The following is a 25298-nucleotide window of genomic DNA, read 5'->3' as shown; positions in this document are numbered from 1 at the left end:
AATCAGGCAGTGATTTATTCTTCAGTAACAGAGAGTAATGAATCAGGCAGTGATATGCTCTTCAACAGAGAGTGAAGAATCAGGCAGTGATTTATTCTTCAGTAACAGAGAGTGAAGAATCAGGCAGTGATTTATTCTTCAGTAACAGAGAGAGAAGAATCAGGCAGCAATTTACTCTTCAACAGTGAGTGAACTGTCAGACAATGATTTGCTCTTCAACAGTTTGTGAAGAATCAGGCTGTGATTTACTCTTCCACACAGTGTGAAGAATCAGGCCCTGATCTACTCTTCAACAGGGGGTGAAGAATCAAATAGCGATTTACTCTTCAACAGAGAGTAAAGAATCAGGCAGTGTTCTGCTCTTCAACAGAGAGTGAAGAATCAGGCAGTGATTTATTCTTCAGTAACAGAGAGTGAAGAATCAGGCAGTGATTTATTCTTCAGTAACAGAGAGTGAAGAATCAGGCAGTGATTTTCTCTTCAACTGAGAGTGAAGAATCAGGCAGTGATTTACTCTTCAACTGGGAGTGAAGAATCAGGCAGTGATTTATTATTCAACTGAGAGTGAAGAATCAGGCAGTGATTTACTCTTCAACAGAGAGTGAAGAATCAGGAAGTGAATTACGCGTCACCAGGAAGTGAAGAATCAGGCAGTGATTTATTCTTCAACAGAGAGTGAAGAATCAGGCAGTGATTTGCTCTTCAACAGAGAGTGAAGAATCAGGCAGTGTTTTGCTCTTCAACAGAGAGTGAAGAATCAGGCAGTGATTTGCTCTTCAACAGAGAGTGAAGAATCAGGCAGTGATTTATTCTTCAACAGAGAGTGAAGAATCAGGCAGTGATTTGCTCTTCAACAGAGAGTGAAGAATCAGGCAGTGATTTGCTCTTCAACAGAGAGTGAAGAATCAGGCAGTGATTTACTCTTCAACAGAGAGTGAAGAATCAGGCAGTGATTTGCTCTTCAACAGAGAGTGAAGAATCAGGCAGTGATTTACTCTTCAACAGAGAGTGAAAAATCAGGCAGTGATTTACTGTTCAGTTACAGAGAGTGAAGAATCAGGCCGTGATTTACACTTCAACAGAGAGTGAAGAATTAGGCAGTGATTTATTCTTCAACAGAGAGTGAAGAATCAGGCAGTGATTTGCTCTTCAACAGAGAGTGAAGAATCAGGCAGTGATTTGCTCTTCAACAGAGAGTGAAGAATCAGGCAGTGATTTACTCTTCAACAGAGAGTGAAGAATCAGGCAGTGATTTGCTCTTCAACAGAGAGTGAAGAATCAGGCAGTGATTTGCTCTTCAACAGAGAGTGAAGAATCAGGCAGTGATTTACTCTTCAACAGAGAGTGAAAAATCAGGCAGTGATTTACTGTTCAGTTACAGAGAGTGAAGAATCAGGCCGTGATTTACACTTCAACAGAGAGTGAAGAATTAGGCAGTGATTTCCTCTTCAACAGAGAGTGAAAAATCAGGCAGTGATTTACTGTTCAGTTACAGAGAGTGAAGAATCAGGCCGTGATTTACACTTCAACAGAGAGTGAAGAATCAGGCAGTGATTTACTCTTCAACAGAGAGTGAAAAATCAGGCAGTGATTTACTGTTCAGTTACAGAGAGTGAAGAATCAGGCCGTGATTTACACTTCAACAGAGAGTGAAGAATTAGGCAGTGATTTCCTCTTCAACAGAGAGTGAAGAATCAGGCACTGATTTACTCTTCCGCAACCAGGAGTGAAGAAACAGGCATGGATTTAGAATCATAGAGTTATACAGCACAGAAACAGGCCCTTTGGCCCATCATGACCCTGCTGGCCATCAAGCACCTGTCTGTTGTAATCCCATTTTCCAGCCCTTGGCCTGTAGACGTATATGCTGTTTCGTTTCAATTGCTCATCTATATACTTCTTAAATGTTGTGAGGGTTCCTTTCTCTATCGCCCCTTCAGGCAGTGCGTTCCTGATTCCAACCGCCCTCTGGGTGAAATTTGTTTTCCTCAAATCCCCACTAACCCTCCTCCCCCTTACCTTAAATCTGTTACCCCTGGTTATTGACTCCACCGCTAAGAAAAAAAGCTTCTTCCTATCTATCCTATCGATGCCCCTCATAATTTTGTATACCTCAATTTGGTTCCCCCCTCAGCCTTCTCTGCTCTAAGAGAAACAACCCTAGCCTATTCAGTCTCTCTTCATAGCTGAAATGCTCCAACCCAGGCAAATTCCTGGTGAATCTCTTCTGCACCCTCTCCAGTTCAATCACATCCCTCCTATATTGTGGTGCCCAGAGCTGTACACAGTACTCCAGCTGTGGCCTAACTAGTGTTTTATACAGCTCCATCATAACCTCCCTGCTCTTATATTCTTTGCCTCGGCTAATAAAGGCAAGTATCCCATATGCCTTCCTAACCACCTTATCTACCTGTGCTGCTGCCTTCCGTGAGCTATGGACAAGTACACCAAGATCCCTCTGTACTTCCTAGGGTCCTACCATCCATTGTATATCCCCTTGCCTTGTTAGTCCTCACAAAATGCATCACCTCACACTTCTCAGGATTAAATTCCATTTGCCACTGCTCCGCCCATCTTACCAGCCCATCTATATCTCCCTGTAATCTAAGGCTTTCCTCCTCACTATTTACAACACCACCAATTTTCGTATCATCTGCGAACTTACTGATCATACCTCCTATATTCACGTCTAAATCATTAATGTACACTACAAACAACAAGGGTCCCAGCACCGATCCCTGTGGTACATCACTGGTCACAGGCTTCCAATCGCAAAAACAACCCTCGACCATCACCCTCTGTCTCCTGCCACTAAGCCAATTTTGGATCCCATGGGCTCTTACCTTCTTGACCAATCTCCCATGTGGGGCCTTATCAAAAGCCTTACTGTACCATGTAGACGACATCAACTGCGTTACCCTCATCTACACACTTTGTCCCCTTCTCGAAAAATGCAATCAAATTTGTTAAACATGATGTTTCCCTGACAAAACCATGCTGACCATCCTTGATTAATCCCTGCCTCTCCAAGTGGAGATTAATCCTGTCCCTCAGAATTCTTTCCAATAATTTCCCTACCACTAATGTTAGACTCACTGGCCTTTAATTACCTGGTTTATCCCTACAACCCTCTTGAATAATGGTTCCACATTCACTGTCCTCCAATCCTCTGGTACCTCTCCTGTGGCCAGAGAGGAGTTGAAAATTTGTGTCAGAGCCCCTGCTATCTCCTCCCTTGCCTCACACAACAGCCTTGGATACATCTCATCTGTTGCTCTTCAGTAACAGAGAGCGAAGAATGAGACAATGATTTACTTTTCAGCAAGAGAGTGAAGAATCAGGCAGTGATTTAATCATCAGTAATGGAGATTGAAGTGTGAGGCAATCATTTACTCGTCAGTAACAGAGAGTGAAGAATCAGACAGTGATTTATTCTTCAGTGACAGAGTGAAGAATCAGGCAGGGATTTACTCTTCAGTAACAGGGCATGAAAAATCAGGTGGTGATTTGCGCTTCAGTAACAGGGAGTGAAGAATCAGACACTGATTTTTTTTTTATTCGTTCCTGGCTATGCCAGCATTTATTGCCCATCCCTAAATTGACCTTGAGAAGGTGGTGGTGAGCTGCCTTCTTGAACCGCTGCAGTCCAAGTGGGGTAGGTACACTAACAGTGCTGTTCGGAAGGGAGTTCCAGGATTTTGACCCAGCGGCAGTGAAGGAACGGTGATATAGTTCCAAGTCAGGATGGTGTGTGGCTTGCAGGGGAACTTTCAGGTGGTGGTGCTCCCATGTATTTGCTGCCCTTGTCCTTCTAGTTGGCAGAGGTCGCAGGTTTGGAAGGTGCTGTCTAATGAGCCTTGGTGCATTGCTGCAGTGCATCTTGTAGATGGTACACACTGCTGCCACTGTACGTCGGTGGTGGAGGGAGTGAATGTTTGTGAATGGGGTGCCAATCAAGCGGGCTGCTTTGTCCTGGATGCTGTCGGGCTTCTTGAATGTTGTTGGAGCTGCACCCATCCAGGCAAGTGGAGAGTATTCCATCACATTCCTGACTTATGCCTTGTCGACGGTGGGCAGGCTTTGGGGAGTCAGGAGGCGAGTTACTCGCTGCAGGATTCCTAGCCTCTGACCTGCTCTTGTAGCCACGATATGTATATGGTGACTCCAATTCAGTTTCTGGACAATGGTAATCCCCAGGATGTTGATAGTGGGGGATTCAGTGCCATTGAATGTCAAGGGGAGATGGTATGATTCTGTCTTGTTGGAGATGGTCATTGCCTGGCACTTGTGTGGTGCAAATGTTACTTGCCACTTATCTGCCCAAGCCTGGATATTGTCCAGGTCTTGCTGCATTTTTACATGGACTGCTTCAGTATCTGAGAACTTGTGAATGCTCTTCAGTAACAGGGAGTGATAAATCAGACAGTGTTTTATTCTTCAGTGACAGGGTGAAGAATCTGCAGTGAATTACTCTTCAGTAATGGAGATTGAAGTATGAGGCAGTGATTTACTCTTCAGGAACAGAGTGAAGTATCATGCAGCGATTTGCCCTTCAGTAAGCGAGAGTGACGAATCAGGCAGTGAGACAGATTTCCAGTAGATTGCCAGCAGAATGCATCCGGTAAAAAACTCCCAGTGGGAGCCCAAAATTCAGGATGGCAAACCAGACAGAAAAGCCATAGAACTGTCTCTCAAGGCCATTTTCAAACTGGGGATGAGCTCCAAATGCAGGCATAATCCAGAGCTGGAAAAGAACAAAATTCAGTCACTCACCCTGTGTGGTCACATCTGCTATCAGGCACAAACTGAAATCATTTATTGTAGGACTAGAAATATACCGGGTTATGCACAAATAAACCAAGCAGTTGCAGACTATGACATTGCAGTGCATCTCTACTCCTGGACTGTGTAACCAAGTCTGTACGCTGAAACAGTGTGACCAGGGACAATGTAGAGGGATATTTGCTGTATATCTATCCTGTGTTGTACCTGCTTCGGAAATGTTTGATGGGACAGTGTAGAGGAACATTTACTGTGTCTCTAACCCATGCTGTTACTGAGTTAGTTGCACATTGCCAACATCCAGAACTCCCAGTTTGGAGAAAAGGAAAGCAACAATGGGAGCATAGACTCAGGAGAAAAATATAGAAGGCTGGAGCTGAACAGAGAGACCCAGGAGGTGAAATACATAGTGAAAGTCTGTGATAAACCCTTAAGTACCAACAGTATTTTGGGCTTTATAAATAGGGGCATTGAGTGCAAGAATAAAGATGTACTGATAAATTTGTTCAAAAGCATTGGTTAGGCCAATTAGAGGACTGTGTGCAGTGCTTGGCAAACCATTATTGAAAGCACATTAAATCCATTGAGAGAGTACAGTGAAGATTCACGAGTTTCCACTGAAACAGAGAAAGATGAGGAGATTTAATTGAGATTTGAAAATTATGAAGGGTTTGGACAGAGTGAACAGGGAAAGATTATTCCCTCCGGTTGGGGAGTCAGTGATGAAGGGACATGAATATAATGGTCACAGAGCGAGGAGAGGTTAGGAGAAATCTCGTTCCACCGAGGGCTGATGGAGGAAAGGATTGCTTTGCCACAGGGAGTATTGAAAGAGAGACCGTTTCATCTTTTGAGGAATAATGATTAAATATTTGAAGCAGAGAAAGATCCGGGACTGTTTGGAGAGAAGGGCAGTGAGATTATCTTCTGCTGGCTGTAGCAAACAGCCAGCCCAGTAATGGTGGGCCAAATGAGCTTGTTCAACACCTTAAACTTCTGTAATGATATCGAAGTCAGTTCAAACTGCCCTGATCATTCATTGTGTGCCTTGGGCTTATTGTTTGGATGTTTAGATAGTTTTGCTAATTCTTAAAGGGCATTGGACTGATGTGGAAAGAGTTTGGATTTCACATCCTCAGGACATCCTGAAGTGCTTCATAACCAATGGACTGCATTTGAAATATAGTCCCTGTTGTTTTAGAGGTAAACACGGAAGCCAATTTATACACAGCATGATCCCACAAATGCCGTGGTGGTCATTTTAACTTGACCGGCAGGAAACTAATGGGATCTAATTGGCCGCCTGTTTATTCTCTGCCAGATTTAATTTTGATCGACTCCAATAGGAAGTTAATCGGGTGGTTGATCCAGTCTTAGGTTACTATTACCCCCCCTCCCCCCCCCACCAAAAGATAAATGACCCGTTAATCTGTTTTAGTGACGTTGGTGGAGGGATAAATATCAGCCAAATCACCAGAAAACGCTCCTGCTCTTCTTTGAAAGAGATTCAGGGGATCATTTCCATCCATCCGAGAGAGCAGGCAGGGCCTCGCGTTAACGTTGCATCCAAAAGACAGCGCCTCCGACAGTGCAGCACTCCCTTAGACAGTCAGCCTAGATTACGGGCTCAGGAATCTGGAGTGGGCCTTGAACCCACAATCCTCTGATTTAGAGGCAACAGTGCTACCATTTTATCCACACAATGCTGCAAGGGCCAAGCTTTACATCTCAGGCAGTGTGTTAATCTGGAACATTTCCAATGTCCCTCCTTACCTCTGAGGAATTGCCGCTTGGGCTATTTACTTGCATTGCATTAACAGAGCAGATTCATCAGAATAATACTGGGGCTTAATGGGTGAAATTGTGAGGAAACACTACATAATCTTGGCTTGTAGTCACTTGAGTTTAAAAGATTAAGGGGTGATCTAACTGAGGTGTTCAAAATCAGAAAATGCTTTGATAGGTTAGATACCGAGAAATTACTTTCTCGAGTGGGAGAATCCAGAACAAGGGGCATAACCTCAAAATTAGAGCTCGACCATTTAAGAGTGAAACCAGGAAACAGTTTTCCACACAAAGGGAGAGTGGAAATCTGGAACTGTCTCCCCCAAAAAACTGTGGAGGCTGGAAGATACTTGGAGATTTCGGAAGTGTGATCGATAGATTTTTTTGTTAGGTAAGGTTATGGAGGGATATGGGTCAAAAACAGGTAAATGCAGCAGAGGTATATATCAGCCATGATCTAATAGAATAGAGGAATAAACTCAAGTGGCTCAGTGGCCTCTCCTGTTCCTATATTCCTACTTGTCCCTGATGCTTCTGGCAGCCAGAAAGGTTCTAGTTCCTAATGATCTTTTGGACAGATACTTGGTGTCTCTTCACACAAGCAGGAAGATTCAATTCCTGACTGATCCAGGTAGCTTATCCCAGCCATTGTGGTGATAGAGATGCTGCAATTGGCCTCGGTGCCCTGAGCTAAGGAGGAGAGAGTAAGGCTGAGTTTCTGCAGTGACTGCCTGCTGAGTGTAGTCACAGGGTGAGGGCAGGATGGAGCCTGTTGTCATGCCACCTCGCAGAAATGATCATTTAATGAAGTATTGGGGATGCTGCCAGAACCTGTGGAAGTATCAGCTAGCCAAGGAGAAGAGGGGAAAGTAGGAAAATTGTGATAAAAGATACCAAAGGTAACTTACTATTAGGTTAGACATGATCATAAAAACAGAGATCTCCTTCAGGAACTTTCGTTTCCAGTTGAGTTTGTTAGCCGTTTGTAGAGACATTTGGGAAGTTCTCTTCAGGTCCAGGTGGAAAGAACAGTTCCTTGTTCCATCAGCATCTCTCAGCTCATCTCGTCCATCAGTATTTGTTTTTAGTGTTGCTGTGGTAGGTTCATGGACACCATGGACTATCTCTAAGGGAAATGATTCCTGCCCATTGATGTTCTGAGGGTCAGTGGTGGAGTCCTTTTCATATAACCCCCCAGAGTTTAAGCATAGCTCCTCTGCGGCATGTTGTCTATGTAAACCCTCGATAATGAAGAGGTTCTGCAGCACATGTTCGATGATTATGAAGACGGAGTAAGTGAGATTGAGAACATCCACAGGCTGCCTGAGATGGGTGGACGCAATAGCCACGATGGAGAAATACGAGATGCATAACTGGCCAAGAGCAGCGACCTGCAGCAAAACCACATCCAGACTGCGAGTCGGGTTCTCCCTGGTGTCGACATCTCTCTCCTCCCACCTGTGGACAGCTGTACCAGCTACAGAGCAGAGAGACATGACCGAGAGCAAGACAATGTGGAAAATGTAGAACCGCACAAAGGGTTGGGGCTTTGAAGAATCAATTGCAGTCTCTATCTGATAAAGGATAAAGATACACAATCCAGCAATTATCGCCACTAACCCTAGTAGTAGTCCCAAAACAAGGCCATAACCTCTGAACTTGTATCTTGCATGAGTTACGTGGTGGTCTATGGTCCTTCCAATGTTTGTCCACATGATGTAGAGCATGGTAGAGGAGATGAGGCAGTACTCTATGTTAAAAGGGTACATGATAACAACGCCCTTTCGAAAAATGGTACACAGCTCACTATGACAGCTGTAGCCTGTAATATTCAGGTCACCTATAATGATAAAGCAAATTTGATGAGTTGAATAATATTGTACCCACTTTTTGCTGGAAGGCATTGACTTACATAGAATTTACAGCACAGAAACACTAACTGCTCTGTGCCACTATTTATGCTGCACAGGAGTCTCCCACTTCACTTCATCTCACCTTATTAATGTATCCAATTCTTTTCTCCCTCTTGTGTTTCTCTAGCTTCCCCTCAACTGCATCTGTTATTTGCTTCAATTGCTCCCCGTGGTAGCATGTTCCATATTATAACCACTTTCTGAGTAAAGAGGTTTCTCTCGAATTCTTTATTGGATTTATTAGTGATTATCTAAAATAGTGCCTTACAACATTATCCTTTTTGATATTTATCTCTCCTGCCTTACACCCTATCACAGACCTTCCCTTCTGTTCTCCCCACCCCCCTCTCCCTGCCTCTGGATTTGCTTAAACCCTGTTACGTCTCTAACATTTTACAGTTCTGACAAAAGGTCATGAACCTGAAACGTTAACTCAATTTCTCTCGCCACAGATGCTGCCAGACCTGCTGAGTACTTCCAGCATTTTCTGTCTTTACTGTAATACGGCCCCTAGTTTTGGCCTTCCCCACAAGTCTTCTCTACGAATACCCTATCAAATCCCTTCATAATTTTAAAGACCTCTATCTAGTCACACCTCAGCCTTCTCTTTTCTAGGGAAATGAACCCCAGCCTGTTCAGTGTTTGCTGATAGTTGTAATTTATTGGAGTATGTTATTGTAATTACTCACTCAGTACAATGTGCCATTTGATATTGCAGTATTAACCTGCAAAAAGGCCTCCATTGTTAAACAAAATCAGTGTGTGTTGAGGCTGCAGCTTATACATGAGTTCAGATATTTTTCAGGTTGGGGAGGCTTATGGTTTGGGTGTAGCTTATATGTGGGGCAGCATATCTGTGTGTCGATATGGTATTTTGTCCCATTGTGTAGCACATACTGTACACAGAGTACACTATGTTGGGGAATGAGTCTTTCAGTCTTGCAATCTTGCTGTTGACGCAGGATACTATCTCTGGGGAGTAATGGAGACCCTGAAGCTCACCATGGAACTTGCCCATTTGGCCAGTGGTCTATGGGTCAGCCATCATAGGTTTCTGAGTTCTAACATTTAGGTGGGGTGAGGTGTGCATCTCCTGCACAGTGTCCAAGTTATTTAGGGGGCGCTACTGAGCTGTTGGTCAGCCATGGGGTGGTCCTGTTCTGCCTTTTATTTTACTTTGAAGGGAGAAGATGCTCTGATTTTCTCTCTATTGCTCGCTCCTCATCGACCACCCATCCACCATAGCAAATGTTGTCAACATTGGCTCAGCGAGTAGCAATTTCACCTCTGAGTCAGTAGGTTGTGTGCTCATGTCCTACTCTAGAGACTGGAAACTATAATCCAGGCTGATGCCCCCAGTACAGTACTGAGGGAATGCTACACTGGCAGAGGTGCTGTCTTTTAGATGAGGCATTAATCCATGATCCTGTCTGCCCCCTCAGTTAGATGTAAAAGATCCCATGGTACTGTTCGAAGAAGAGCAGGGGACTGCTCCCTAATATTCTGGCAAATATTTATCTCTCAACCAATATCATTAAAATTATGGTCATTATTTCATTGCTATTTGTGGGATCTTTCTGTGCACAAATTGGCTGCCACGTTTCCTACATTACAACAGGAATTACACTTCAAAAGTACATAATTGTCTATAAAGGGCTTTGGGGCATCCTGAGGTTGTGAAAGGCGCTATATCAATGTAGGTTCTATCTTTCCTCACAGACAGTAGTCTGGGAACTGCTTCCCTGCCTATGTTGCAATGAAGCTGTGGGTGAAGATGCCCAATAAAAGTAACTCTTTTTTATTATTCTGCCTCAATTCTCCCAGTAGAGAAGCATTGTGCCCTCTCTTTCCACCTTCCACATGATCTCCTGTCCTAATAAAGTAACCAACTGGATGAAAAACCATTCTCTTGTTTTGCAAAAGAAACTGAAAAATGCAAAGTAAGGAGCTGGAGTATTATGGGATGTTTGCCCATACAGCTGGACAGCAAAAATACCTCTAAGGTGTGTGCTGCTCCCATTGTGCTCTTCAACATCCAACTCCATGTGAATAGAATCATCAGTCACTGCAGTCATCCACAGCACCAAGTCTGTGGCTACGGTCAGCATCAGCCCACACCTACAACAGAGTTAAAGAGGCAAGGAGCTTGAGGTGAATGTATTCGAGAATTCCCCATACAACTGATGGGATGTTGGGTACGCCTGCAGGTCAGGCGCTACTGCACTTCCAGTGTAACCAAGTGTCATAGGCCCAAATCCAGGGCTGGTTTGGGTTGTCAGCATTTATGAAGATTTCAGAGAGTCATTATGGCACAGAAAGAGGCCATTCGGCCCATCGTTGGCCAGCCTTTTGTTGACTCGGGTTATCAACACTCCAGGATTGTCCAAGAGTCTCCAAGAAGGAAAGATTCATCTCCTGGACACTGTTGCAAGCAACACTCAGGAGAAAAATCATATGGGCATTAAAAATATTGTGTTTTTTTTTTCATCTTTTGAACATCTTGTTTACTAGTTCTAAAAATATATGATTTGAGGATAAAGCTGTTTGATTGAGTGGGGTGTTTGGAGGCAGGGGGTCATTTGATGAAACCTCCAGGAGTCCCGAGTTGGCAATCCCATTGATAGCCTGTATGGGAATAACATCAACTCCGACAAGCTGGAGGTCAAGGTTTTTTGTTGCTTTTCTGTGAGACTCTTGTCTGTTAGGAACCTGATGCCCACTGTCCAGGAGACCCTCATTAAAGGCAGAGCCAAGGAATTATAAGAGATTTATTTACTCAGCGTGCCTCGTAGACAGAGGGCATTAAGGAACCAGTTCACTGGGATGCATCACTAAATTCCCAAGAGCTGAATTCCCTCTCCTACCAGCTACTGTAACTATCTCCTCCATCGCTCCCCAGCACTGTCCCTTTCTGCCTAAAACTAAGCATCCACAACTGCCCCACACAGGCATCCAAAATGAAAGGGATTAAAATTAATGGTCAATAAAGCATGGGTTACACATAAACATTTCCCCTTTACAACCGCCTGGGAGAAAGTGGACATCATGCTGCATTAACCTTAACTACATGTAAGTTAGTAAGCTAGCATGACTGAATCCTGAAGAGCTACTTTTAGTGAGGGGCATGTGGGAAGAATAATGGTCACTGATCAAAACAGGCTGTTTTCAGTGCTGGTGGAGTTTAGAATGAGAGGGTGTAGGTCAAAGGTTAAATGCAACAGATTTAAGATAGGGAGCAGGAGAAACTTTTTTTTTTACACAGAGGTTTGTGAGGCTGTGGAACACACTATGCAAGTTAGTGACTAAAGCAGAGGCCATGTCAACGTTTAACAATAGTATTGCTGAAAATAGAGACATGTTGTCGAAGCTTTTCATCTTGCACTCATCAGGTCAATCGCAAGAATAACCAATGTAAGGACCAATGTGGAACTGTAAGAATCCCAACGCATGTATTGACCAGTGAAGGTAGGTTTATAGTAGACCATGGTAGAGAACCCCATAGCAGATTTCTCAACTAGTACATCAAGGCCGTCCATGTCTCCGTTATAAAGACGTCTGCAAACGCGACATGAAATCGTGTGACATTGATCACAAGTCGTGGGAGTCAGTTGCCAGCATTCGCCAGAGCTGGCGGGCAGCCATAAAGACAGGGCTAAATTGTGGCGAGTCGAAGAGACTTAGTAGTTGGCAGGAAAAAAGACAGAGGCGCAAGGGGAGAGCCAACTGTGCAACAGCCCCAACAAACAAATTTCTCTGCAGCACCTGTGGAAGAGCCTGTCACTCCAGAATTGGCCTTTATAGCCACTCCAGGCGCTGCTTCACAAACCACTGACCACCTCCAGGCGCGTATCCATTGTCTCTCGAGATAAGGAGGCCCAAAAGAAAAGAAAGAAAAACATCAAGGAAAGGGAGCTCATTTGACTGCTCCAATTCAAAGGTAAATTTAAGTGCAGGATGGAGCTCTTTAAGACGTGTAAGGAAATTATTGCATGCAAATACAGATTCAAATATAGCAAACACATCATTTACATAACGGAAATATGCAAGAGGTAGGTGGTTAAGTGTCAGTCTCTCAAAGACACGTTTCTCATGGAACGCAACAAAGATGTTTGCGAGAGCTGTGCCTAGATCAGAGTTCACTTTCCAACCAATCAGCACTCTCTTATCGTGCAGTATAAGTTGTTGCTTTCCCTTTCAATGGTTAATCTTGTGATTGTCATTTTGAGTGCAAGATGAAAAGCTTCGACAATATGTCTCTATTTTCAGCAATGCTCAAGTTCTGTACTACTAAATGACTATTTAACAACAGAGGAGATAGGTGATTGAGATTCTTTGAGATCCCCTGTGCTTGTTCAGGCCAATTCTATATAGGTGAGGCTGTCACAGTGGACACCATCTTCAGGAAGTGTCTGATTCAGGGATCAGACTCACCATGCCCCTCAGTATCTCTGTAATCTCCTGCAGCCCTACAACCATCTGAGATTGCAGCACTCTTTTAATTCTGGCCTCATATGTGTCCCCCATTTTCTTCACTTCCGCCATTGGCAGCCATGCCTTCAGCTGTCTAAGTCTTAAGCCCAGGAATTCCCTCCTTAAATCTCTCTGCCTTGCCAAATCTCTTTTCTCCTTTACCTCTTTCACCAAGCTTTTGGTCACCTGTCCTAATGGGTCATTCTTAGCCTCGGTGTCAATTTTTGACAACTACTTTAGAACATTTTACTCAGTAAAAGATGCTATATATATGCAAGTTGTTGTTGTTAGAGATATAGAGTGAATTGTTTAATTGGACGATCCTACTGTGATGCCTCACCTCTTGGGGTAAAGGTGTTGTAAAGGGGAAATGCTTATGTGTAACCCATGCTTTACCGACCATTAATTTTAATTTTGGATACCTGTGTGAGGCCAGTTTTGGATGCTTAGTATTCGGCAGAAAGGGACAGTGCTGGGGAGTGATTGAGGAAATAGTTCCAGTAGCTGGTAGGAAAGGGAATTCAGCCATTAGGAACTTAGTGATGCATCACACCGGCCACTCAGTGACCTCTAGTGATGAGATTGCTAATTCAATGCCTATTGATATATTGTCCAATATAACTAGCTGAACCTGCACAGATCATTTTATATGAGACCCTTACAGTCAACAGAGAGAGGGGTCCCTCCATTCCATTGTTGTGGGCCCCAGGAGTGAAAGGACTGTGTTCCAATCCATTGGGGCAGCACGTTTTTCATTTGAAATATCAATCATAGAAATTAAAGAGCAGTTCCTACCTGGTGATATGACGGTGTGTATGGAAGCAATCCTTTGAGCGAAACCACAATAAGTAGGTCTGAAAATAATAACAGCAAAAATTAACCATTCTGTAATGGGATTCAATAGATGTTCTTGAATGAACAGCTAATGAAGTTCAGCTCCTGAAGTTCTCCCTTGTCTTTATGTGGCTATTTGTAACCGTGACTGAAGGAAGTTCTAATTTCCTTCCATCTGTGTGCAGGGGTCAAATTGGATGACAGAAGGGGTGGAGATAATCCAGTATTCCTGTGACTTCCCAGGAAAATCTGGCCTACATTTCCTTGCTGCGGTTTAGCAACGTCTCTGTGCTGAGCAAGGTTAGCTCAGCTTCTGGGGGTTGTTGCTGTTGTCCTGAATGCCCCAGCTTAAAATAAAGCAAACAGCTTTTCCAGTCCTGATCCCTATCCCCTGATCTCCTGCTGGAATGTGTCCATGTGGAAATTGGGTGAGGATAACATCAGGGTTGCTATGGTAACTGCTACTTCCCCATTTCAAAATTTGTGGCTGGCACCAAATTGGGGCATGGCCGGGAGTGTCGTTAATACAGAGAAGAACTGTGACAAAATACAGGAAGACTTTAAGAAACTTGCAGAATGGGTGTGTCATTGACAAATTAATTTCACTATAGATGAATGTGAGGTGGCACATTTTGGCAGGAAAACTAAGGAGGTTATAGACTGCTTAGAAAGTAAGTGTCTAAATGTGGTAGAAGAACAGGAATCTGGGGGTAGAAATACACAAATCACTAAAAGTAGTGATGCAGGTTAATAAAGCCATTAAGAAAGCAAACAAAGCACTGGGGATCATTTCTAGAGGAATAGAATTGAAAAGCAGAGAAGTTATGTTAAACTATGTATAGAACCTTGTTTAGACAATACTTGGAATACTGTGAACAGTTCCAGTCTCCATATTATAAAATGCAAATAGAGGCAGTGGAGAAGGTACAAAAATGATTTACTAGAATGATAGTTATAATAGTTATAACCTCTCAGGAAAGATTGAAAAGGCTGGAAGGCTTTTCATGAGAAAAGAGAAGAGCAGGATCTTTAAAATTAAGATGGGTTTCATAGGGTAAATAGAGAGATGTTTCCACTTGTGGGAGAGACCAGAACAAGGGGCCATAAAAGAAGATAGTCACTAATAAATCCTCACTATGCTAGGGTGTAGTTGAGATGAAAAACATGGATGCATTTAAGGGGAAGCTAGATAAGTACATGAAGGAGAAATGAATAGAAGGATATGTTGATGGGGTTAGATGAAGAAGGGTGGGAGGAGGCTAACCAAAAAAAAAGGACTCGGTGGTGTGTAGATAAGGAAAGGCTTTTTCTACTTTGTTTTTTATCGTGTGATTGGTAAAAACTTTTCGTTCCTTTTTCATTTATCTAAGTTTCAGACTAAGTTAAGCTTAAGATTAAAAATGGCAGGAGATCTCAGACCTGTGTTATGCTCCTCTTGCTCAATGTGGGAGCTCAGGGACACGGCTGATGTCCCTGACTCCTTCACATGCAGGAAGTGTGTCCAGCTGCAGCTCTTGTTAGACCGCATGACAGCTCTGGAGCTGCGGATGGACTCACTTTGGAGCATCCGCGATGCTGAGGAGGTCGTGGACAGCACGTTTAGCGAATTGGTCACACCGCAGATTAGGGTTGCTGAGGGAGAAAGGGACTGGGTGACCAAAAGGCAGAGAAAGAGCAGGAAGGCAGCGCAGGTGTCCCCTGCGGTCATCTCCCTCCACAACAGGTATACTGTTTTGGATACTGTTGAGGGAGATGGCTCACCAGGGGAAGGCAGCAGTAGCCAGGTTCATGGCACCGTGGCTGGCTCTGCTGTTCAGAAGGGCGGGAAAAAGAGTGGAAGGGCTATAGTCATAGGGGATTCGATTGTAAGGGGAGTAGATAGGCGGTTCTGTGGTCGAAAACGAGACTCCCGAATGGTATGTTGCCTCCCAGGTGCACGGGTCAGGGATGTCTCAGATCGGCTGCAGAACATTCTGAAGGGGGAGGGTGAACAGCCAGTTGTCGTTGTGCACATAGGCACCAATGATATAGGTAAAAAACGGGATGAGGTCCTACAAGCAGAATTTAGGGAGTTAGGAGCCAAGTTAAAAAGTAGGACCTCAGAGGTAGTAATCTCAGGATTGCTACCAGTGCCACGTGATAGTCAGAGTAGAAATGAAAGAATAGTCAGGATGAATGCGTGGCTTGAGAGATGGTGCAGGAGGGAGGGGTTCAGATTTTTGGGACATTGGGACCGGTTCTGGGGGAGGTGGGACTATTACAAATTGGACGGTCTACACCTGGGCCGGACTGGAACCAATGTCCTTGGGGGTGCTTTTGCTAATGCTGTTGGGGAGGGTTTAAACTAATGTGGCAGGGGGATGGGAACCAAATGAGGAGGTCAGTGGAGAGTAAGGAGGTAGTAACTAAAGCCTGTAAGGAACTAGATAATGAAGTCAGCGTGACTAAGGGAAAGAGTAGGCAGGGAGCAGATGATGAAAGCAAAGGGACTGGTGGTCTGAGGTGCATTTGTTTTAATGCAAGAAGTGTAGTAGGTAAGGCAGATGAACTTAGGGCTTGGATTAGTACCTGGGAGTATGATGTTATTGCTATTACTGAGACTTGGTTGAGGGAAGGGCATGATTGGCAACTAAATATCCCAGGATACCGATGCTTCAGGTGGGATAGAGAGGGAGGTAAAAGGGGTGGAGGAGTTGCATTACTGATCAAAGAGGATATCACAGCTGTGCTGAAGGAAGGCACTATGGAGGACTCGAGCTGTGAGGCAATATGGGCAGAACTCAGAAATAGGAAGGGTGCGGTAACAATGTTGGGGCTGTACTACAGGCCTCCCAACAGCGAGCGTGAGATAGAGGTACAAATATGTAAACAGATTATGGAAAGATGTAGGAGCAACAGGGTGGTGGTGATAGGAGATTTTAATTTTCCCAACATTGACTGGGATTCAGTTAGTGTTAGAGGTCGAGATGGGGCAGAATTTGTAAGGAGCATCCAGGAGGGTTTTCTAGAGCAGTATGTAAATAGTCCAACTCGGGAAGGGGCCATACTGGACTTGATGTTGGGGAATGAGCCCGGCCAGGTGGTTGAAGTTTCAGTAGGGGACTACTTTGGGAATAGTGATCACAATTCCGTAAGTTTTAGAATACTCATGGACAAAGATGAGAGTGGTCCTAAAGGAAGAGTGCTAAATTGGGGGAAGGCCAACTATACCAAAATTCGGCAGGAGCTGGGGAATGTAGATTGGGAGCAGCTGTTTGAAGGTAAATCCACATTTGATATGTGGGAGGCTTTTAAAGAGAGGTTGATTAGCGTGCAGGAGAGACATGTTCCTGTGAAAATGAGGGATAGAAATGGCAAGATCAGGGAACCATGGATGACAGGTGAAATTGTGAGACTAGCAAAGAGGAAAAAGGAAGAATACATAAGGTCTAGGCAGCTGAAGAAAGACGAAGCTTTGAAAGAATATCGGGATTGCAGGACCAATCTGAAACGAGGAATTAAGAGGGCTAAAAGGGGTCATGAAATATCTTTAGCAAACAGGGTTAAGGAAAATCCCAAAGCCTTTTATTCATATATAAGGAGCAAGAGGGTAACTAGAGAAAGGATTGGTCCATGCAAGGACAAAGGAGGAAAGTTATGCGTGGAGTCAGAGAAAATGGGTGAGATTCTAAACGAGTACTTTGCATCGGTATTCACCGAGGAGAGGGACATGACGGATGTTGAGGTTAGGGACAGATGTTTGATTACTCTAGGTCAAGTCGGCATAAGGAGGGAGGAAGTGTTGGGTATTCTAAAAGGCATTTAGGTGGACAAGTCCCCAGGTCCGGATGGGATCTATCCCAGGTTACTGAGGGAAGCGTGAAAGGAAATAGCTGGGGCCTTAACAGATATCTTTGCAGCATCCTTAAACACGGGTGAGGTCCCGGAGGACTGGAGAATTGCTAATGTTGTCCCCTTGTTTAAGAAGGGTAGCAGGGATAATCCAGGTAATTATAGACCGGTGAGCCTGACGTCAGTGGTAGGGAAGCTGCTGGAGAAGATACTGAGGGATAGGATCTATTCCCATTTGGAAGAAAATGGGTTTATCAGTGATAGGCAACATGGTTTTGTGCAGGGAAGGTCATGTCTTACCAACTTAATAGAATTCTTTGAGGAAGTGACAAAGTTGATTGATGAGGGAAGGGCTGTAGATGTCATATACATGGACTTCAGTAAGGCGTTTGATAAGGTTTCCCATGGTAGGCTGATGGAGAAAGTGAAGTTGCATGGGATCCAGGGTGTACTAGCTAGATGGATAAAGAACTGGCTGGGCAACAGGAGACAGAGAGTAGCAGTGGAAGGGAGTTTCTCAAAATGGAGACGTGTGACCAGTGGTGTTCCACAGGGATCCGTGCTGGGACCACTGTTGTTTGTGATATACATAAATGATTTGGAGGAAAGTATAGGTGGTCTGATTAGCAAGTTTGCAGACGACACTAAGATTGGTGGAGTAGCAGATAGTGAAGGGGACTGTCAGAGAATACAGCAGAATATAGATAGACTGGAGAGTTGGGCAGAGAAATGGCAGATGGAGTTCAATCAGGGCAAATGCGAGGTGATGCATTTTGGAAGATCCAATTCAAGAGTGAACTATACAGTAAATGGAAAAGTCCTGGGGAAAATTGATGTACAGAGAGATTTGGGTGTTCAGGTCCATTGTTCCCTGAAGGTGGCAACGCAGGTCAATAGAGTGGTCAAGAAGGCATAAGGCATGCTTTCCTTCATCGGACGGGGTATTGAGTACAAGAGTTGGCAGGTCATGTTACAGTTGTATAGGACTTTGGTTTGGCCACATTTGGAATACTGCGTGCATTTCTGGTCGCCACATTACCAAAAGGATGTGGATGCTTTGGAGAGGGTGCAGAGGAGGTTCACCAGGATGTTGCCTGGTATGGAGGGCGCTAGCTATGAAGAGAGGTTGAGTAGATTAGGATTATTTTCATTAGAAAGGCGGAGGTTGAGGGGGGACCTGATTGAGGTGTACAAAATCATGACAGGTGTAGACAGGGTGGATAGCAAGAGGCTTTTTCCCAGAGTGGGGGATTCAAATACTAGGGGTCACGAGTTCAAAGTGAGAGGGGAAAAGTTTGGGGGGATATGCGTGGAAAGTTCTTTACGCAGAGGGTGGTGGGTGCCTGGAACGCGTTGCCAGCGGAGGTGGTAGATGCGAACACGATAGCGTCTTTTAAGATGTATCTAGACAGATACATGAATGGGCAGGAAGTAAAGAGATACAGACCCTTAGAAAATAGGCGACAGGTTTAGATAGAGGATTTGGATCGGCGCAGGCTTGGAGGGCCGAAGGGCCTGTTCCTGTGCTGTAATTTTCTTTGTTCTTTGTTCTTTGTCTGGAACTACTGGGATGGATCACTTGGGCTGAATGGACTGTTTCTGTGTTGTAAATACTTTAATACTCTGTAATCAAAAGCCTGTTGACACTCACTAGTTGGGGTCACATCTGTGCAGTGGCCTGTTGGGCAATCTTGTGGGGCGTTGTGAGTGCTAAACCTCAGCATGAGTCAGCAACTTCAAGACAGGAGATGATAGGAAAGCAGTAAATTAGTATTTTTCCATTTGATAAAGCCTAACATTTTCCTGATGGGTTCCCGTGTATCCACACACACATTCGGTCAAAATTCCTCAGCTGGTGAATTTTTACCACACTTGTCTCATGCACAAATATAGGAAAAATGATTGCCATCAGAATGGACTGAAATCTTGGAGCAGTGTGCTTTTTATGTAAATGTGTATCCAATTCTCACATCTGCCAATCAAACATCAACTTATCCAATTGATAAGACTTATACAACAAACACCAATTTAGCCAATCGATAGACCCATCCAATCAAATACCAACCTATCCAATCTATAGACCCAGCCAATCAAACATCAACCTTTCCAATCGATAGACCCATCCAAACACCAACCTATCCAATCAATAGACCCATACAATCAAACACCAACCTTTCCAATCTATAGACCCATTCAATTAAACACCAACCTATCTGATCTATTGATCCATCCAGACACCAATCTCGCCAATCTATAGACCCATCCAATCAAATACCAACCTATCCAATCTATAGACCCAGCCAATCAAACACCAACCTATCTGATCTATTGATCCATTCAAACAAACACCAATCTCTCCAATTTGTAGACCCATCCAAACAAACACCAATCGCTCCGATCTAAAGACACATCCAATCAAACGCCAACCTATCCAATCTATAGATCCATCCAATGACACACCAACCTAGCCAATCTATAGCCCCATCCAATCAAATAACAACCAATCCAATCTATAGACCCATCCATTCAAATACCAGCCTATCCAATCTATAGACCCATCCAATCAAACACCAACCTATCCAATCTATAGATGCATCCAATCAAACACCAACCTATCCAATCTATAGTGTTACGACTGAGGTGGGAGGAGTGCGCTGTCTTTTCTAGTTCCAATTCTCCACAGGTCACAACATATATTTAAATGTTTACCCAGTTACCGATGCGGTCAATCATACACTCTACTCTTTATCCCAGAACAAAATACAACAACCAGGTTTCTTTAATAAACAACAAAATTATCAGTTTGTTATTAAACAAGATGTATCCACTAACGAATCAAAGTATTAACACACAGATTGAAATATGAAAGTTCCCTTTTAAAATTCCCCCACACACTCACACACACACTGAAAAAAATAAAGAAATTCACTCTGCAGAGCTCTGTTACAAAAATAGGAATAGTTTGGTCAAATACTTGCTAATTCTGTAAGAAAAATGAGAAGACATGGCAGGATGTCTGATGTCCTTTTTGGTCTGCTATTCAGGTATATGGTGAAGGATCACTGGGATCTTTTCAGAAGCAGTTCATTCTGGAGATGTTGAGAAATAGTCTAGTAGGCTTTCCAGGAGAATTGCACAATCAGGGGCTTCTGCTATCACACTCTGGTTTTGCAGGGTTTTTTCAAAGACAGGAAGAAAAAGGAGCTGACGCACTGGACCACTCAGGGTCTCTTAGAGAGGTGCAGGGAAGATAAGCTGGGGTTTAGTCCTTGGCAGGTTGATCTTCAACTGCTTTTCAAACACAGTCCACACCACAGCTGAACCAAAACAATATCTCAGAAGCGAAACCAAACAGCAAGTCAGAATCTCCTGACCACTCATAAATCTTGACATGTCACTTCTCTATAAACATCTTCACCAGGTCACCAAGGTTTCTGTTGTTTATTTATCATAAGGCATGTGACATCCAGTAAAGGTTGTTTTCAAGCACAACATCTCTGTGTCCTTTCAGTGAACGGTCAACAACAAAACAACGTCCAGCATCGATGAAATCTTCAGCCTTCCAAAATCGAATTACCATTTAAATATCCTCAAAGAATTTAACAAAAAATGGAAGCATATTTGTAACACTAGACCCATCCAATCAAACATCAACCTAATCAATCTATAGACCCATTCAATCGAGCACAAACCTATCCGATTTATCAATCCATCCAAACAAACACCAACCTATCCAACATATTGACCCATCCAACCAAACACCAATCATCATCAATCCAAACATTAACCTGTGCATTTTGGTTTATACAAAGTAGTCTCCCAGTTGTCTTATTAAAATATATATACATGTTAAGAAAACTATTATTTGACAAGTGAAAGGAACATGTGAGAGCTGCATGGTTAACACAGCACAGGAGAAGTTTTGCTGTGAGCTGGAGAAAGCAATGGTTGAGTGCTCCAACACTGTCAATGGAACTGATCAGGGCCTCACCTGTGCACTGATGAAGACCGCTTCCACAATGGGATAAACAATCTTCAATGTGTTGGCAGCATTACTGTACTGAAGATAGAATCCAGTCTTGAAAATGTCAAGCAGAACACTGCAGATCCCAAACAGCAACATTGCCCCTGAAATCAGATCGAAAACATAACTGACTTATGCAGTGTCAGCAGGGAGAACAGGGTCAGTAAAGTCATTACAGCACAGAAGGAGTCCATGCCAGGCATATCTTAGCCATGGCTACATCAGTGAGGCCCAACAATAGTATTTTTTCATTAGGAAGAAAAGAACTTTTATTTGCATAGCGACTTTCACATCCTCAGGACAGCTCATAGCACTTTACAGACGATGAATTACTTTTTGAAGTGTAGTCACTGCTGTAATGTAGGAAACACTGCAGCCAATCTGCACACAGCAAGATCCCACAAACACCAATGTGATAATGATCAGATAATCTGTTTTGGTGATGTTGATTGATAAATATTGGCCAGGACAACTGGGAGAACTCCCATGCCCTTCTTTGTATAGTGCCATGTTTTACGTCAATTTGCTGCCTGTGTCCTAACCCATAGTAAATCCTGTTCACTCCTCTAACCATCATCAAGACTGCTTACCTCCACCTTCGTAAGATCACCTGACTCCGCCCCTGCTGCAGCTCATCTGCTGCTGAAACCCTCATCCATGCCTTTGTTACCTCTAGACTTGACTACTGTAATACTCTCCCTGGCAGCCTCCCAACTTGCACCCTACAGAAACTCGAGCTCATCCAAAATTCCACCACCTGTATCCAAGCTCACACAGAATCCCGTTCACCCATCACCCCAGTGCTCGCTGACTTACATTGGTTCCCGGTTCAGTCACAACTCGATTTTAAAATTCTGATCCTTGTTTTCAAATCCCTCCATGGCCTCACCCCTACCCTATCTCTGTAATCTCCACTCCTACAACCGTCCAAGATAGCTGCACTCCTCTAATTCTGCCTTCAGCTGCCTGGGCCCTAGACTCTGGAATTTCATCCCTAAAGCTCTCCGCCTGTCGTTAAAACCTACTATCTTGGCCAGGCTTTTGGTCATCTAGCCTAATATCTCATTATGTGGCTCAGTGACACATTTTGCTTGACCATGCTCCTGTGTAGTGCCTGGGACATTTTATTACATTAAAGGTGATATACAAATGCAGGTTTTTGTTGTTGTTGAGCTGAAAGGGTAGGCCTAGCCTTGGTTTAATATCTCATTTTCAAGATGGCACCTCTGACAGTGCAGCACTCCCTCAATACTGCAATGGAGTATCAGCCTAAATTACGTGCTCAGGTCTCTGAAGTGGGTCTTGACCACACAACCTTCTTACTCAGAAGTGAGAATGCTACAACTGAACCATGGCCGGCACTAACCAATCTTTCTGTGTGCCTTTCCTGAGATTGCCAGGTTACCAATACAAATTAAGGGGCAGTCATGTTGATTGTAAACTGGATTAAGATTTTCCAAATTAATCTCACACAGCTTCATCGCAGCTTCACAGATACTTGCATTCCATTTGTCAGGGTGGATTTGAAATCAGGACAAAGTTGAAGATTTCTCCTAAATTGCTCTCACTTCTCAGCCATTCGTTTCAGAATAGCAGAGATTTGGGAGCAGGATAGTCGCTCACTGTCTCAGCTTGGAGACACTGTGTGACAATGGGAGACCAAAAGCACCCAGTAAGAAAGGACTCTCACCTGAACAAAAGTAAATGCAGATTGGAGCAACCAGGCGTACTGAGACCTGAACCATGGATGAATGGAATAGCAGTCTATTGACTTAGACTGCCATCACAAGGGTTATTACAGGAAGAGTTTAAACTCCCCACTCAAGCAGAGGCAGAGGGAGCGAGTGAAATATCTGCTCCATGGCCACTCCACTGCAATTTTAAAACACCGAGTTTTTCAGGCATATGAGGTGGCCACCTGAGTCAGAGCTGGGACCTTCCTGGTCTGTTAGTGTTGCCAAGTGTTCAGGAGTCTGCACCATGTAAAGATTAATCTCCTGGACACGGCTTCCAGCAACCCAGGAGGAAAATTATAAATGCACTAAAAAAAAGTTTTTTTCAGTTTCTTTGAACACTTTCACTTATTAGTTCTAAAAATATTGGTGATGGGACGAAAGGCAGTTTGACTGATGGCCAAAAGCCGTCTAATTGGGTAAAGGAGAGGTTGTTCACTTTTCAGTTGGTGTGAGGGAGGGTGTGGACATCATGAAGATGGATGTGTTAGGTGACCAATGTGGGGGTGAGGTGATTGGAAGGTTATATGACGAAATCTCCAAGAATATGTCCCGCCTGGGTTGGCAACCCTGTGGTCTGCATGACATGGTGTCTATAGTCACTGGCCAAAGCTTGGACTAACTCACTGGGTAGGTTCGCACTGCCTCGGCATTGAGAATCGGCCTGGCAGATCAAAGAAAGGGGAATATGGCACAGAAATCCTGCCACCCTAATGGAACCTGCTGGGGATTCCCCTACATTCACGGCAGAACAAAGAAATGCCTACAGCTTCTGTTACCGGCTTCTGATCCTCCTTACTGGGCTTTCTTTCCTATTCCTCTCTTCCTTCCTATTCCTCCCGCCCTTTCCTTCCTCCACCCAGGTCTACCCCTCAAACTGAAAGCATCTCCATTAATCCTGGGCCAAACCAGGTCTCCGTATTTTAAACCGCAAAAGCTTTACAAGCAAAATCTCTTCACTCACCCCGTAGCCAGATGGCACCAGCGTGCAGGTCTTGATGAGGGACGGAGCAGGTAGCAGTTTGGTGACACAACATCCAGCACATGGCCAGGGCACTGAGGGCCATCAGGAAGATGAGGATGTGGGTTCTTGGTACAGACGATTGGTTGAAGATGGCACTCAGGAGGAAAGCAGTCCCTAGGAACACAATGTTCATGGCCAGGAGCCCGGACAAGAGTTTGCTGCTTTTCTCAGCTGCTTTTTGACTCTGGCAAACTCTCTCGCTTTCTGGCCCACTCGTGAAGTTTTCCAAAGCCAGCTTTTCGGGCAAGTTGGTTTCAGTGCCCGCATTGGCTGTTCCTGCTTCCTCTCTTTCTGCCATATTCTGAGCTCTTCGAGATCAGACTCGGCTGCTGTCTCTACAGAGTGACAAAAGGCAAAGACCAAGTCAGGATGAAGCACCTGTAATATACTGGGGGAGACAGAGACTAGTCACGGCAGCAGGGATTGCCTGTATCAGGCACAGGCTCAAAAATGAATCATTCCCCCCCCCTCCCCCCACTTCCCCACCCAACCTCTGAGCAGCTCAAATCTCTCCAGCTCCCTTGATTGCTGGGCTGTGCTGTGTCATAGAGATCTAGGAACAGGATTAGGCCATTGAACCTATTTCTCCATTCTGTTAGATCAAGACTGATCAATTCCATTTACCCACCTTAGCTCCATATCCCTTGATTCCCCGACTCAACAAAAATCTATCTATCTCAGTTTTGACATTTTCAATTTATTCCCAGCCTCAACAGCTGTTTGGGGGAGAGAGTTCCAGATCTCTACTACGTTTTGTGTAAAGAAGTGCTTCCTGAGATCATCCCTAAAATTGCCTGGCTGTAATTTGAAGGTTATGCCCTCTTGTCCTGGACTTCCCTCAACAGAGAAAATAGTTTCTCTCAATCTACCCTATCAAATTCTTTTAACATTTCAAATGCCTT

General features: G+C 44.1%; 1 protein-coding gene across 1 annotated transcript; it reads right to left on the bottom strand.

Moving 5' to 3' along the window:
• Positions 1–4573: 4573 nt before the first annotated feature.
• On the bottom strand, positions 4574–24694 carry LOC137384530 (proton channel OTOP3-like). The gene is made up of 6 exons (XM_068058670.1): positions 24337–24694; positions 21607–21743; positions 13746–13804; positions 10477–10598; positions 7476–8407; positions 4574–4744 (listed from the first exon to the last, which is right to left on the bottom strand). Exons 1-6 carry the CDS (start codon positions 24692–24694, stop codon positions 4574–4576), a joined length of 1779 nt encoding a protein of 592 aa, XP_067914771.1.
• Between the last annotated feature and the right edge of the window lie 604 nt (positions 24695–25298).

This window comes from Heterodontus francisci, chromosome 26 (genome assembly GCF_036365525.1).
Source record: "Heterodontus francisci isolate sHetFra1 chromosome 26, sHetFra1.hap1, whole genome shotgun sequence".
Lineage (NCBI taxonomy): Eukaryota > Metazoa > Chordata > Chondrichthyes > Heterodontiformes > Heterodontidae > Heterodontus > Heterodontus francisci.
The sequence above is the reverse complement of the archived record's forward strand: the minus strand, read 5'-3'. Positions and strand labels throughout refer to the sequence as shown.